The sequence below is a fragment of the Bison bison genome, unplaced genomic scaffold (genome assembly GCF_000754665.1).
Source record: "Bison bison bison isolate TAMUID 2011002044 unplaced genomic scaffold, Bison_UMD1.0 scf7180017864287, whole genome shotgun sequence".
NCBI lineage: Eukaryota > Metazoa > Chordata > Mammalia > Artiodactyla > Bovidae > Bison > Bison bison.
Window position 1 is genome coordinate 988,826 of NW_011494859.1, and position 13,854 is coordinate 1,002,679.

A 13,854-nucleotide genomic window follows, 5' to 3' on the forward strand; every position below is an offset into this window, starting at 1 on the left:
GCTGAGACAACTGGTTAACTTTTCAGGAAAGAATGTTTCTCTGTCTCATATCATACACTAAAATCTCAGAGGGATTAAAAAGTTTTATGTTAAAAAAAAAAAGTTTTATGTTATTAGAAAATACAGGTAGACGTTTATGACTTTGGAGAGGGAGAAAGCATCAACATCCACAGGAGGTAAGAAAACAATCCATAAACGGATCATTCCATTAAAAAAAGTGTGAAAAATGGCACTAAGTTAAAGTAAATGACAAAGGGGAAAATACCTACAGCACAGAAAACAGAAGGATCATTACCCTTACTGTTTAAAGAGCCTACTGTTAGAAAGTAGAAGACAAATACAGAAGGAATACTATTGTTCAATAAAAACAAAAATATTCAATTTAATAAAGTAAATGCTTTAAATGAAAGTAACATGTGCAATTAAAAAAGTAATTCTAAGTATTGGCAGAATACATTCCTATCTAACAGGGCAGTATAAATCAATACTTTTTTTCTGAAAAATCATTTGGCAATGTTTATCAGAAGCCTTAACATGTCAATCCTTTGTTCTTATGATGAGAAATTTACCTTAAGAAAAAATGATCACAAATGCATATAAAGACTTATTTAAGGATGTTCATTGTAATATTATCTAAGGATGTTCACTATAATATTACCTGAGGATGTTCACTGTAATATTATCTGAGAATGTTCACTATAATATCATCTAAGGATATTCACTATAATATTATTTCTAGTGAAACAGAAGATGCTTAAATGTCCCCCAAAACAGAGAAATGGTTAAACAAATTATGATCTAACAACAAAGAGAATTCCACAAATATTAGTGCTCCTAAGAATTATTATTGATTTACATACTATACTTACAATATATTAAGTGGAAACAAAGCAGTGAGGAACCAGTTTTAAAAACAGGCACAGGTGACTACACATGTGTGCATTTTATATGTTTGTGGGAAGAAAAAAAAGACTAGAAGGCATCAAAGCAGACTTACATTCTGGTAGTAAGAATATGAGCAACCTAAAATTTCTTGTTTGCCCTCTCTAAATGTTCCCAATTTTTCTCGAACCTGTGTTAGTTGTGTAAAAACACCACTAAAATTTCTGTGAAGAGGTATAAATTATTACTTACTTTAATAGCAATGTTAATAGAAACTTCCTGAATATTAGAAAGTGGTGGGTAAAGTCTCCCCTGAGCCAGCTCTTTATCTGTCAACTGACTTGTCAGAGCCTGAAGAGAAAGAAAATAATTTCATTTTTGTTTGCATAAATAACAGAGTAATAAGGACAAATGAAATGGGAAAAGGGTTGGGGGAACAGAGAATAATTCTCTGTTATTCTTGTTTCTAGCAGGAATACACTTAATCCACTGCAGAAATTAAAACTGCTTTCCACTAAACAGTAAATATTTAGATTTGGCTGCCGTCTATGGGGTCGCACAGAGTCGGACACGACTGAAGCGACTTAGCAGCAGCAAAGACTTTTAATCATATTTAGAGACATTTTATCTGTGCTATCACTTATGTAACCTTCAGATATGTATAATACAGGTAGAGTATATATGAAAGGATTCACAGCTTGCAATTAAACACTGGAAAAATCATGGTAAATTAATTTTATGTAGAAGAAGAAGGTATATCAAAAAAACAATGGATGAGTCATTTCCTTTTCATTCATAAGGCAGATTTAACTCATTCTCTGTTTTTAAGATAAATTCATTTTTATAATTCATCCTTTATAAAATAACCAAACAATATTTAAAACACTTAACCTTTGCAGCTTCCAGGAACACATGGTCACTAATATGCCGGGTGTTACAGAGAATAACAGCTAAAGCCACACCTGGAATACATTTAAAATAGTTTTTTTAGTAAGGTCACTTCAAATTATGAAAGGAGTGAAATAAAATTCCTAGATTTAAACCAAATTAATGGTAAGGCATCCCTCCCCCAAACAACCTATCTGAAAAAACAAAGCAGCCAAGAGAAAACAGAAATCTGAGTACTAAAATCAAATGATCTTTAACTATTACAATTCTCATTTACTAGAAAAAATAATTTTAGAAATATCAAATGGCTTTTCGCAATTTAGTTTTCACATTTATCAAATTTACAAATGTATATAATTCATCAACAGTTGTTACAAAAACATTAATTCCCAGTCCATCTCTAATCCTCTATTTCTTGCTCTACAGAGGTGACTGTTTTTAATTCTCTTAGCTGATTATTTTATTAGTTTGGTGCAAAAATAACTGCAGTTTTGCATTGTTGAATTTTGCCATTTGATATTGGAATACATTCTTAAGTAAATGTGATATGTTATATATAGTTTTAATGTACATTTTTTGCTTTTTTTTTTGCTAATGACTTATTACTTGCTGTTTATTTTATATTTATTTCAAACCACAGAAATGATATTATACAAAAAGCAAATTCAAGTGATTTTTTATTCGAGTTCAAAATGGATTGTAAAGCAGTAGAGACAACTCACAACATCAACAATACATTTGGCCCAGGAACTGCTAACGAATGTACAGTGTAGTGGCAGTTCAAGAAATTTTGCAAAGGAGACAAGAGCCTTGAAGATGAGAAGCATAGTGGCCAGCCACCAGAAGTCGACAACAACCAACTGAGAGCAATCATCGAAGGTGATCCTCTCACAGCTACACAAGAAGTTGCCGAAGAACATCGACCATTCTACGGTCATTTAGCATTTGAAGCACATTGGACAGGTGAACACAGATCAGTAAGTGGGTTTCTCCTGAGCTGACTAAAAATGAAAAAACATAGTCATTTGGAAGTGTCACTTTCTCTTACTCTACGCAACAACAACAAACCATTTCTCGATTGGATTGTGACATGTCACAAAAAGTAGATTTTATGGCAGAAAGTGAAGAAGAACGAAAGAGCCTCTTGATGAAAGTGAAAAAGTTGGCTTAAAGCTCAACATTCAGAAAACAAAGATCATGGCATCCGGTCCCATCACTTCATGGCAAACAGATGGGGAAACAGTGGAAACAGTGACTGACTTTATTTTGGGGGGCTCCAAAATCACTGCAGATGGTGATTGCAGCTGTGAAATTAAAAGACGCTTACTCCTTGGAAGGAAAGTTATGACCAACCTAGGCAACATATTAAAAAACAGAGACAATACTTTGCCAATGAAGGTTCGTCTAGTCAAGGCTATGGTTTTTCCAGTGGTCATGTATGGACGTGAGAGCTGGACTATAAAGAAAGCTGAGCGCCGAAGAATTGATGCTTTAGAATTGTGGTGTTGGAGAAGACTCTTGAGAGTCCCTTGGACTTCAAGGAGATCCAACCAGTCCATCCTAAAGGAGATCAGTCCTGGGTGTTCATTGGAAAGACTGATGTTGAAGCTGAAAAACTCCAATATTTTGGCCACCTGATGTGAAGAGCTGACTCATTGGAAAAGACCCTGCTGTTGGGAAAAATTGAGGGCAGGAGGACAAGGGGACGACAGAGATGAGATGGTTGGATGGCCTCACCTACTCAATGGATGTGAGTTTGGGTAAACTCCGGGAGTTGGTGATGGACAGGGAGGCCTGGCGTGCTGCGGTTCATGGGGTTTCAAAGAGTAGGACATGACTGAGCAACTGAACTGAACTGATACAACAGGCGATGACCAGCTCTGTGCTTGGATAGAGAAGAAGCTCCAAAGCATTTCCCAAAGCCAAACGTGCACCAAAAAAAGGTTATGGTCAGTGTTTGGTGGTTTGCTGCCCCTATTATAGGGTTCTAAATCCTGGTGAAACCATTACATCTGAAAAGTATGCTCAGCAAATCAATGAGATGCACCGAAAACTGCAACGTCTGCAACCAGCCTTGGTCAACAGAAAGGGCCCAATGTTTCTCATAATGCCCAACTGCACGTCATACAGACAACGCTTCGAAATTGAATGAATTGGGCTATAAAGTTTTGCCTCATCCACCATGTTCTCCTGACCTCTTCTCAACTGACTACCACTTCTTCAAGCATCTCAACAACTTTTTGCAGAGAAAACCAGCTTCCATAATCAGCAGGAGGCAGAAAATGCTTTCTGAGAGTTCATCAAATCTGAAAGCACGGATTTTTATGCTACAAGAATAAACAAACTTCTCATTGGCAAAATGTGTTCATTGTAGCGGTTTCTATTTTGATTAATAAATATGTATTTGAACCTAGTTATGTGCATGTGCACTCAGTCGTGTCCGGCTCTTTGTGACCCGCCAGGCTCCTTTGTCCATGGGATTCTTCTCTAGGCGAGAACACTGGAGTGGGTTCATTTTCTTCTCCAGGGGATCTTCCTGACCCAGGGCTTGAACCTGTGTCTGCTGAACTGCAGGAGGATAATTTACTGCTGAGCCATAAAGGAAGTCATGATGAACCTAGTTACAATGACTTAAAATCCATGGTCCGAAACTGCAATTGCTTTCTCACTAACCTAATAACATTTCTCTCTCACAAAGCTTGCCTCTATTTCTTCTGATTGACTTTTAGTTTTGGAGATCATGGACTCATTCCTGTGGCAAACAAATATTTAGCTTTCTGGCACATTTCCAGCCTTCTTCCCAATAGAGTTAGAGCATAATTTTGGTTGAATCAATATTCAGTGTTTATATTATTATGACTTCCTTCTTAAGTGCTATTAACAGTGTATTAACACTGTATCTTAACTTTTCCTCTTCTGCATAACTTTATTTCTCTCGAAGTTACTGTCTTTTTTGCTTTTCCTTTGATTTTTGAGTACTTAAAATTCATTTAGTTGTCTCAATCATCTAGCAATTTCAACAACCTCACATTTCTCTCGTTTCACCCCCAGAATAAATCTGCTGAAGCTCCAATCTGGCCTCGTTGCTCTCCATCCTGGATATGGAGCTATTCCCGGAAACTCTTCACCTTCATACAGATTCCCTTTGCTTCTAAGTTGAGTCCATTTCCTAAATCTCACTTCTTCCTAGTATTTTTGTTCCTCTTTTTTTTTTTTTTTTGGTAGGCTATACTCTCCAGTGTTTTCTAAAGAACAGTACAGGGGAGATACATTTTTTTAAATCTTGCATTTTTGAAGAGCTCTCACTGGTCCTTCAACACACATGCACACGCACACTTTTACTACCTTCCACTTATTTGATAGTTTGTCTGGGTTTAGAATTCTAGTTTGGAAGTAATTTTCCTTCAGAATTGTGACACATTATTTCAATACTTTCCAGCTTCCAGCATTGTTGTTGATAAGTCTGGTGACAATGTGATTCCAGATACTTTTCCTGTGATTATCTTTTTTTTTTTTTGCATCTCTGGAATGACATAGGATCTTTGTTTTTTTTTTGTATCTAATGTTCTGTAATTTCACAATGATGTGCCTTGAGGTATGTTACTCTCACCCACCATATCTGGCATGTGGTAGGTGGGCCCTTTCCATCTGGAAATCTGGATCTGGGGAAATGTTAACAGTCTTCGATAATTTCCTTCCCTCCTTTTTTCTTTTCTCTCCTTGAAATTTCTTGGGGGCAAGATCTGTTGTCTTCTTATATTGTTTTGTCTGTTTCATGTTCCCTTTCCTCTTTCTTGCCTTTGGAATTAAAAAAAAAATCATTTTACTTTCTTCCCTCATATTCTCTTATCATAGCTTAGAAGTTTCTCCTAGCTTTCTAGTGGTTATCCTCAAATTTGTAACATACATCCTGGTTAAAAGTTTCATGCTAATTTTTAATTTACCCTCCTGCCAGGCAATGGAAGTATCTCCTTAACAGTTTAACTCTGTGTAACCAATAAGCTCTTATTATTGTGTATTTTGTCTATGTATTTTTCAAAATCCCATATATCATTATTGCTTTCCCCTATATATATGACATTCCTTTTGTTTAACTCAAATAATCACAGCTTTTTTACTCTTCATTCTTTCCTACATCTCTGCACTTCTAGCTGGAATTATATTTCCTTTGTCTAAGGAATATTCTTTAGAATTTACTCTACATTTTTACATGTCTGCAGATAGATGGTGAAAACTTTTTTTTTTCCCCTTCTAAAAAGTCTTCATTGTTTTCATTCTTGAAAGTTCTTTACACTGTGTAATGAGTTAAGCTTAACAAGTATTTTGTAAAAGCCACTTACACAGATCACTCCACTGCCTTCTGGCATCTTGCTGCTGTTGAGGAGTCAGTTGTTGGTCTAACAATTGTTCCTTTGAAGGAAACCTTTTTGTTCTGGCTGCATGCATAGTCCTCTCTTTGTTGTCATTTTCTGAAGCCTCATGATGATGTCCCTAGATGTGGATTTCACCGAGCTTCCTGAATATTGTGTATTGATGTCCTTTGTCAGGTCTAAGAAATTCTCAGCCATGAAGCCTGTAAATATTGCCTCTTCTTCATTCTTACTCTCAGCTTCCTCTGGACCTCAATTAAATGTACCTCAATTAATATGTTAATATAATTATTAATATATCTTTTTTTTTGGTCTCTTGATTGTTTCTTCTGGTCTATCTTCCAGTTTATTAATTTTCTTTGGTCTAATCTCTATAAGCCTCATTAACTGAGTTAACATTGTATTTTTCAATTCTAGAATTTAGTGTTACTTGGCTGAATGCTTTTATCTCAAACATAAGTTATTTGTTTCAGAGCATTTGTCTGATATCTAGAGTTCCAGAGGGTTATTTGTTATTGTATCTGTTACTTTTGGCTTGTATCTGTTACTTTTGGCTTATGTTTGTCTTGTCTCTTCATGTGCCTCATTTCTTTTTTACTTCTTAACTGGGGTTGAATTTGAAGATTTATTTGTAAGAGTAACTTGAGGAGCAGGATACTGTTGTCTTGTACCAGAGAAGATCTCTCTTTGTTTCTGCTGAGCACTTCTGGGCACTGGCAGGCCAAAACAAACGCTTGAGGTTTTACAGGTAACTTCAAGGGTAAACTATCCCCACACTCCAAAGTACAGTCCTTCAGGGTTTCAGCCTAGAGGAGGAGACGGTTCACTAGCAGCCCACCCTCCACAGGCGCCAGACTCCAACTCTTGTCCTCGCTCGCTGAGAAGCACAGCTTTACCTCTCGGCCACTTTTTCCTCATTAGGAAACCTCAGTCCCTTTTCAGGTTTTATTTCTGTTGTTCATCCAATTATAACTATTACAGCACACAATTCAAACAGAGCCTTAAGTTTTTACTTGCTTCATGAACATTCTTTTGGCCAATCTTGTTTTTAAATCCATTTTAACCTCTGCTACCAAGTCATTTTTATGTCTATATTTATAGTCCTAATAACTGTTATTGCTAAGTTTGGACAGGGAAGTGTTATATAAAAGTAATCAACTGTCAAGTGCTCTATTGGTCAAATGCAATATTAAAAATGGCTTTGGTAAGTCAACAGAAAAGTATTCATGTTTTTAAGGCTTTATGCTAGAGAAATAATGTCGGATGGGACAGACTGATTTTGAACATTATAAGTTCTAGAAAGAGAGATGATGGGAGAATTTCTGTTACAGATGCTATCTCTCAAGAGACAAGCAGAGTGGAACTCTAAGACAACCAAACTACATGGGTGAAGAGGAGGCAAGAGCACCAGGATATTCACAGGTCCCAAATCTTTATTTTAACAAGAGTTATAATAACATGCTGCCTTGATGCCAGCCTTTGCATGCTATAGCTCTACCTGTCATAAAATCTTACAGCTGGCTGCGGTTGCTCAGGGAGAGGCCCACAAGGAAAAGGCACAAGTACAAAGGAAACTCATGCCAAGCCACTATTTTACTATACATGATTCTTTCATTAAAACAAATAAATGAAGGATCACCAGAAACTGCTGGAAAATAAAACAACACAAAGGAAGAAATATTTAAGAGTCTTACTAACTCTAGGAAGAGAGCTGAAAGGACACTGCTAGCTTTAAAAAGAAAAGTGGCCATTAAAGAGTTATTCTATGAATAGAAGGTTACTGGGAATAAAAAAAAATAATATTTGACCCTACTGAGTTGATATGATATTAAGCAATTATCGTTTATTTTCTTTGATGTGATACCAGTACTATGGTTATGTTTAAGTAAAAAAATGTTTTCACTTTTTTAGTGACACATACAGAAGTACTTATTAATGAAATTATATGATGTCTCTGATTTGCTTTAAAATAACCCAGTGAAGGTGGAATGGGTGGGAATATAGATTAAATATATCAGCTGCTGCTGCTGCTAAGTCAATTCAGTCGTGTCTGACTCTCTGTGACCCCAGAGACAGCAGCCCACCAGGCTTCCCCGTCCCTGGGATTCTCCAGGCAAGAACACTGGAGTGGGTTGCCATTTCCTTCTCCAATACATGAAAGTGAAAAGTGAACGTGAAGTCGCTCAGTCATGTCCGACTCTTAGCGACCCCATGGACTGCAGCCTACCAGGCTCCTCTGTCCATGGGATTTTCCAGGCAAGAGTACTGGAGTGGGGTGCCATTGCCTTCTCCAATATATCAGCTACCAGTTGATAACTGCCAAAAGGTGGGAGAAGGCAACACGGGACTTCATTCTTCCCTCTACTTTTGTATATGCTTGAAATTTTCCATAATAAAAAGAAAGAAGACTGTTGAAACAAAACATATACTAGAAGTGCTAAAAACCAAAATAGATACAGATGAATGAATGAACACCACAGAAATCCCCAATATTACAGAACAAAAAAGATAAGAGGCAAAAACATGAATAAAATTTACAAGTCAAGGACAACAGAGGGATTTGACCATGGTCGTCTAACCCAAGTTCCATAAGGAAAAAACAGAAATAATGGAAGGAAATTAATGGGGGAAAATAAAAACAGGAAAAAAAATCCTTTGGAAAAGAAGATACAGTAAATTGGCCCACTTGCAGACATGCATGATAAATGGAAATAAAGCCCAAACCTGAATGCATTTTACCTATCTTTCAGAAATCCTAAAGAGAAACAGAACACTGAAACATTTTCAGGGACACAAAACTAGTATGTACAATGGAATGAGAATCTCATCAACACCAGATTTTCTGTCAGCAACACTGGCCACTAAAAGTGAATGGAGAAATGTTTTCAAAGGTCTGACAAAATGACTTTGAGGGAATTTCCTGGTAGTCCAGTGGTTAGTAGTCAGTGCTCTCACTGCTGGGGCCCTGGGTTCGATCCCTGGTCGGGGAAGTGAACTAAGACCCAGCTAGCCACACGGCACAACTAAAAAGAAGAAGACTTTGAATCTGCAAATCTTCACCCAACCAACAGAGAAAAAAATGAAGACATTTCATATACATAAAAACTCAGTTTTCATCCACGCTTTATTAAAAACAAAAACTTATTCAAAGATGTATTCCATAGGGAAGGAAATGGCAATCCACTCCAGTATTCTCGTCTGGGAAACTCCATGGACAGAGGAGCCTTGTAGGCTACAGTCCATGGGATCACAAAAGAGTAGGACACAACTTAGCGACTGAACAACAACAAAGGAATTTAAAAGAAAACCAAGTGCAATTTAAATAGCTCAGGCTAACATCAGCAAAGGAATAGTGTACATGGGCAAGAGAACCACCACAGAAATGATTTACTGTGGGGTAGGATTAGATGAAATGAAGAAAGCAAGCAAGAAATTAAAGGAGGATTCATTACACCTGACACTTAAAAGACTTTGAATGTCAAAAATTTTGTGATATAGAATTGCATGTTCTACTGTATTTATCAAACCACACTCTTGTTTAGACATGAATAACATATCATCAGTTAATTTCAGAATCAATCCAAAGACAAAACATGGAAAACAACAAAATACAGTGTAAATTTCAAGAATTTCTCTACAACAGAAATATTAACTAACTATAGCTGAGAGATGAAATAAGAGATAAGGAAGCTAAATACCAGATTTTTTTTTCATTTTTCACTGTGGCAAGCTAATAAAACTATCTTAAATTGCTTACAAAAGCTCTTTTAAGTTCATTATGTAGAGATAAAGCTGACTACTAGGAAAACTAAAAGTAGTAACAGAAATTGAGAGTAGAGACAAAGGAAGGTAATAGGAGGTATGTGTGGACTGTTACTTAGATGTCATAGTTGGAAGTTCACATGTATCAGTCTAGAGTTAGAAGAATCAAGGTAAGGGGAGATACGTGTGCCAGTCATGACGGTAACCATCACAAAGACTCAAAGGAAACCACAGTGGTTATAACTTGTAAGTATGATAAGGAGGTATCAAGGGGAGATAAACACGGTTAATTAATTTTTTAACATTCTGTTCCTTTTGCATTTTTATGAACCATGCACTATTTTACTTCTGTAATAAAAACAAATTTAATGAACAGTATGATTAAATAAATTTTCAGGGGAAATAGAGCACAACGGATTTGCTTAATTCCTTGACTTTTCCTGTACATTTGTAGCAAAATCCTGTAAATACTATTGTTTTTCAAATATTAATTTCTAAAGAATTTCAAGAAGAATTTTACTGTAACTAATGATTACTCTAACATAATGATGGCACTTACCTGGAAAAATATATACATTGTTTCCTTGGCCTGGTGTAAAGACTTGCCCATCACTGAGTTTCACTGGCTCAAACGGACTGCCACTGGCAAACAAACACCTTCCCTGTTGAGAAATGAAATAATCTCAATTTTGTCACTTTATGTAGACTAGACAATTAAGGTGAATGAAAACAAAATTAAAATCTGTAGTAGATCAACATATTACCTGCAAAAGGCACAATTTACTTTATTTTTTTTTTAATTTTTTTTAAATTTTATTTTATTTTTAAACTAAAATATTGTATTAGTTTTGCCATATATCGAAATGAATCTGCCACAGGTAATGTGTTCCCCATCCTTTTATTAAAATCCTTATTAGAATGAGGTTTGTTATATGCACAGCATACATTCAAATAAAGTTGAAAAATGTCCATTAATAAATTCAAAACCTGACACTCCTCTTTCCTTTAAAACTTTAAAAATGTAGATGGTAAGAAAATATCATCCCTAATAATAAATGAGGACTACTATAAACATCTGTGAATGAGGGGGGAACATCAAAAATTATATCACTACCATTTACTGCACATCTGCTGTTTTTGGCTCTGTACCAAGTGCTTTATATGTGTTGCTGCTGCTGCTGCTGCTGCTAAGTCGATTCAGTCGTGTCCGATTCTGTGCAACCCCATAGACGGCAGCCCACCAGGCTCCCCCGTCCCTGGGATTCTCCAAGCAAGAACACTGGAGTGGGTTGCTATTTCCTTCTCCAGTGCATGGAAGTGAGAAGTGAAAGGGAAGTCGCTCAATCATGTCCGACTCCTAGCGACCCAGTGGACTGCAGCCTACCAGGCTCCTCCATCCATAGGATTTTCCAGGCAAGAGTACTGGAGTGGGTTGCCATTGCCTTGTCCGTTATATGTGTTAACTCAGTTAATTTAACCCACACAAAAGGCTTATAAGATTATCATCTCATTTCACTAATATGTATTTTTTTTAAAATCTCAGAAAGCTAAGGCTTAAATATTTCCAAATACTTTGTAAAAAGTCACGTATCACAACTGTAGCCATTAACCTTGAACCTAGGTTTTCATAACTCTAAAACGCATGGTTTTTCTATTATGCTACAATGCCCCCCAGTTTATAAAAAAGGCATATGGTGTAACCAGTCACTCCAAAAATATATGGCATGTTGTCTTCTAAAGAAAAGGAAGTCTCCAAAATTGTTGTATCCATCAATTTTAGTACTGTGCTCTGAAATGTCATGTAATACATTAAAAGTGAAAGTGAAGTTGTTCAGTCATGTCCAACTCTTTGTGACCTCATGGACTATAGCCTACCAGGCTCCTCTGTCCATGGGATTTTCCAGGCAAGAATACTGGAGTGGGTTGCCATTTCCTTCTCCAAGGAATCTTCCCGATCCAGGGATCAAACCCGGGTCTCCCACATTGTACGCAGATGCTTTACCGACTGAGCCACCAGGGAAGTCCATAATACGTTAAGTGTTTAGATAATGCTTTGTCTGCTTCTCCCTACATCAAAAGATGTGCACTGGGCTTCCCAGGTGGCACAGTGGTAAAGAATCCACCTGCCAATGCAAGAGGTGCAAGAGACGTGGGGTGAACCCCTGGGTTGGGACGATTTCCCTGGAGGAGGGAATGGCAACCCGTTCCAATATTCTTGCCTGGGAAATTCCATGGACAGAGGGGCCTAGTGGGCTACAGTCCACGGGGTTGCAAAGAGTCAGACATGACTGAGCACGAGCACATGCAAACATGTGTATTATACCAAGAGTGAGTGTCCTTTGAAAGACAGTAGACCCTAGTGGATTTAGTACTGAAGAATTTGACCCTTTGGACACTCTGAAGATCTACTGTGTATAGTAATTATTACTTTTACAAGACATACTTGCAGTTTCAAAATGATCTCAGGTTTAGGTACAGAAACAAGTCAACTGTGCCAGTGCTGGGCCCAGGTGACTGTCTTGGACTTACAAATCCAGACAGCTGTAGCCAGTCCCATTCTCTACCTGTTCTAAGTACAGCTTTATTTGTGACAAAAAATTTTTTCTTTGAAGATTTAGGTTGTGAAAGTGAAAGTCGCTCAGTCGTGTCTGACCCTTGTGACCCCATGGACTATATAGTCTATGGAATTCTCCAGGCCAGAATACTGGAGTGGGTAGCTTTTCCCTTCTCCAGGGCATCTTCCTAACCCAGTGATGGAACCCAGGTCTCCCACATTGCAGGTGGATCCTTTACCAGCTGAGCCACAGGGAAGCCAGATTAAGGGTTAGTTCATGGCTAATGCCATGTGTGTTACCACAATGTGTGTAATATAGGTTATCTTTGTGCCACCATTAATTTTAATAGATTTATTAAGTGGGCTATACAATATAGCTCTTCATGGGAAAAATGTTATGTCCTCATGGCATCAGTAAATTTGGAGATTTAGAAAGATCTTGGGCATCTTCTCTAGAATGGCAAGATTCAACTGCAGTTCATCTTCTCCATGCCATCCTTTTAAAATTCTTCTTTCATAATCAACCTATAGTGGCAAGAACTTATTAACAGAAGTCTCATTCTGAAGTCCATGTTCAGTAGAAGTTCTTTGTTCTAGGAGCAACTAACTGACCAATAAAATATGAAAAAAAAATTTTAAAGAATTTTTCTCACTCAGCAGCAGAGGGAGTGAGAGTAACACCAAAACATCCCTCCACCAAAAACAAAAAAAGACATCTTTGCAGCCAAAGATGGAGAAGCTCTATACAGTCAGCAAAAACAAGACCAGGAGCTGACTGTGGCTCAGATTATGAACTCCTTATTGCCAAATTCAGACTTAAATTGAAGAAAGTAGGGAAAACCACTAGACCATTCAGGTATGACCTAAATCAAATCCCTTATGATTATACAGTGGAAGTGAGAAATAGATTTAAGGGCCTAGATCTGATAGATAGAGTGCCTGATGAACTATGGAACGAGGTTTGTGACACTGTACAGGAGACAGGGATCAAGACCATCCCCATGGAAAAGAAATGCAAAAAAGCAAAATGGCTGTCTAGGGAGGCCTTACAAATAGCTGTGAAAAGAAGAGAAGCGAAAAGCAAAGGAGAAAAGGAAAGATATAAGCATCTGAATGCAGAGTTCCAAAGAACAGCAAGAAGAGATAAGAAAGCCTTCTTCAGCGATCAATGCAAAGAAATAGAGGAAAACAACAGAATGGGAAAGACTAGAGATCTCTTCAAGAAAATTAGAGATACCAAGAGAACATTTCATGCAAAGATGGGCACAATGCAGCACAGAAATAGTAAGGACCTAATAGAAGCATAGAGACTAAGAAGAGGTGGCAAGAATACACAGAAGAACTGTACAGAAAAGATCTTCATGACCCAGATAATCACGATGGTGTGATCACTGACCT

At 37.2% G+C, this 13,854-nt stretch overlaps 1 protein-coding gene across 1 annotated transcript in view; it reads right to left on the reverse strand.

The window, feature by feature from the left end:
* The window catches only part of ME2 (malic enzyme 2, NAD(+)-dependent, mitochondrial), a 63,048-nt gene that overhangs the window by 9,909 nt on the left and 39,285 nt on the right, over positions 1 to 13,854 (reverse strand). The window contains exons 13-15 of the mRNA XM_010849790.1: positions 10,462 to 10,564; positions 1,774 to 1,844; positions 1,135 to 1,233 (exon numbers count right to left, since the gene is read on the reverse strand). Of these exons, the coding sequence (XP_010848092.1) occupies positions 1,135 to 1,233; positions 1,774 to 1,844; positions 10,462 to 10,564 (273 nt within the window). The remainder of the gene's footprint in view (positions 1 to 1,134; positions 1,234 to 1,773; positions 1,845 to 10,461; positions 10,565 to 13,854) is intronic.